The 1,127-nt window shown below is 54.6% G+C and overlaps 1 protein-coding gene across 2 annotated transcripts in view; it reads left to right on the top strand.

The window, feature by feature from the left end:
* Positions 1 to 303: 303 nt before the first annotated feature.
* Positions 304 to 1,127, top strand: part of EEF1E1 (eukaryotic translation elongation factor 1 epsilon 1) — a 28,375-nt gene continuing 27,551 nt past the window's right edge. The window contains exon 1 of one of the 2 annotated variants that reach the window (XM_014521768.2): positions 304 to 489. In XM_014521768.2, coding sequence (XP_014377254.1) covers positions 319 to 489 — 171 coding nt within the window. In that variant the 5' untranslated portion in view covers positions 304 to 318. Of the gene's footprint in view, positions 515 to 1,127 lie in introns of both variants that reach the window. The other variant, XM_006027592.3, reaches the window with a different exon arrangement.

The raw sequence follows: 1,127 nt of genomic DNA, 5'->3' as shown, positions 1-1,127 counted from the left end.
CCCAACCCTGGCCAACGCCCGGCTTCGTTCCGAATAAGCACGGAGTGTCTCCAGCGAGGCACGTTATACAAGGGGCTAGGCCACTGGATAGCAGGGAGGGGCTGTGAGAAGGACTTGACCCGCACAGGGCGCGGAGAGGGGAGGGACGCTCTAACCCCCCGGCCGGACCTTACGTCACAAATAGAAGGCGTGGCCTGATTAACATTAAAACCGTCGCGCTTCGCCAATCCATTTTTCACGCAACGCGGCACTTTTCTCCCAGCGCATGCGCAGGGTGGGGTTTCCCTTTCCGCCAATAGCTGTGACGATTACTGAGGGATGGGGAGGTTCCTCCAATCGAGCAGTGTCTTACTACGTGCGGGGGATAGCCCGCTTCTTCCTTTTCCCAGCCGGCCTCTCTCAGAGGATGGCGGCTGCGGCCGGGCCCAGGCTGGGGGCGGAGGAACTGGGCCTGCTGGAGAAGTCTCTGGGGCTGGCGAAAGGGAACAAGTACGGCGCCCAGGGGGAGCGGAAGGTGAAGGGCGCGCGGGGAGGGCGCGAGCACCTATCGGGCCCCCGGCCGCATGCCCAACCGCCCCGGGGGGAGGGGGGAGCAACCGCGTCCTCCGTCGTCGCACAGCTGTACGGATATAGCTGTAGACGTCTAGAGATCCGCCTCTGTCCACTTATACCTGTTTAGGGGGATGGAGGGCACCTGTCTATAAATACAAAAATAGATCGCTATACCTAGGTCTCTATACATAAGTGTCTACATAAGAGGGTACAGGGCACATTTATATAAATCCAGGTGTAGATGTCTAACTGAAGATGCCTATCTAGAGTTAGAGGGTGGAGGATGCATCTATATAAATATGTGGAAGTAGCGATAGATATATCCATATATAAATAAGAGGGTGGGGGGTACAGCTATGGAAATATAGAAATCCCTGTCTAGATATCTATATAGGATGGTAGAGGACACATCTGTATAAATCTAGAGAAAGAGATGGATGTATCTATTCTAATATAATAAAAGCCTCTGTCTGTAACGCTTGGGGCCAACTGCATATGCATCACTGAGAGGGCATGTGCCAATTGGCTGTGAGGGCCTGGAGCCTTAGGACAGAGGGAGCTGCCATGTCATGCCA

The sequence above is a fragment of the Alligator sinensis genome, unplaced genomic scaffold (genome assembly GCF_000455745.1).
Source record: "Alligator sinensis unplaced genomic scaffold, ASM45574v1 scaffold747_1, whole genome shotgun sequence".
Taxonomy (NCBI): domain Eukaryota; kingdom Metazoa; phylum Chordata; order Crocodylia; family Alligatoridae; genus Alligator; species Alligator sinensis.
Note: the sequence above shows the minus strand (reverse complement) of the source record. Positions and strands in the feature narration are given on the sequence as shown.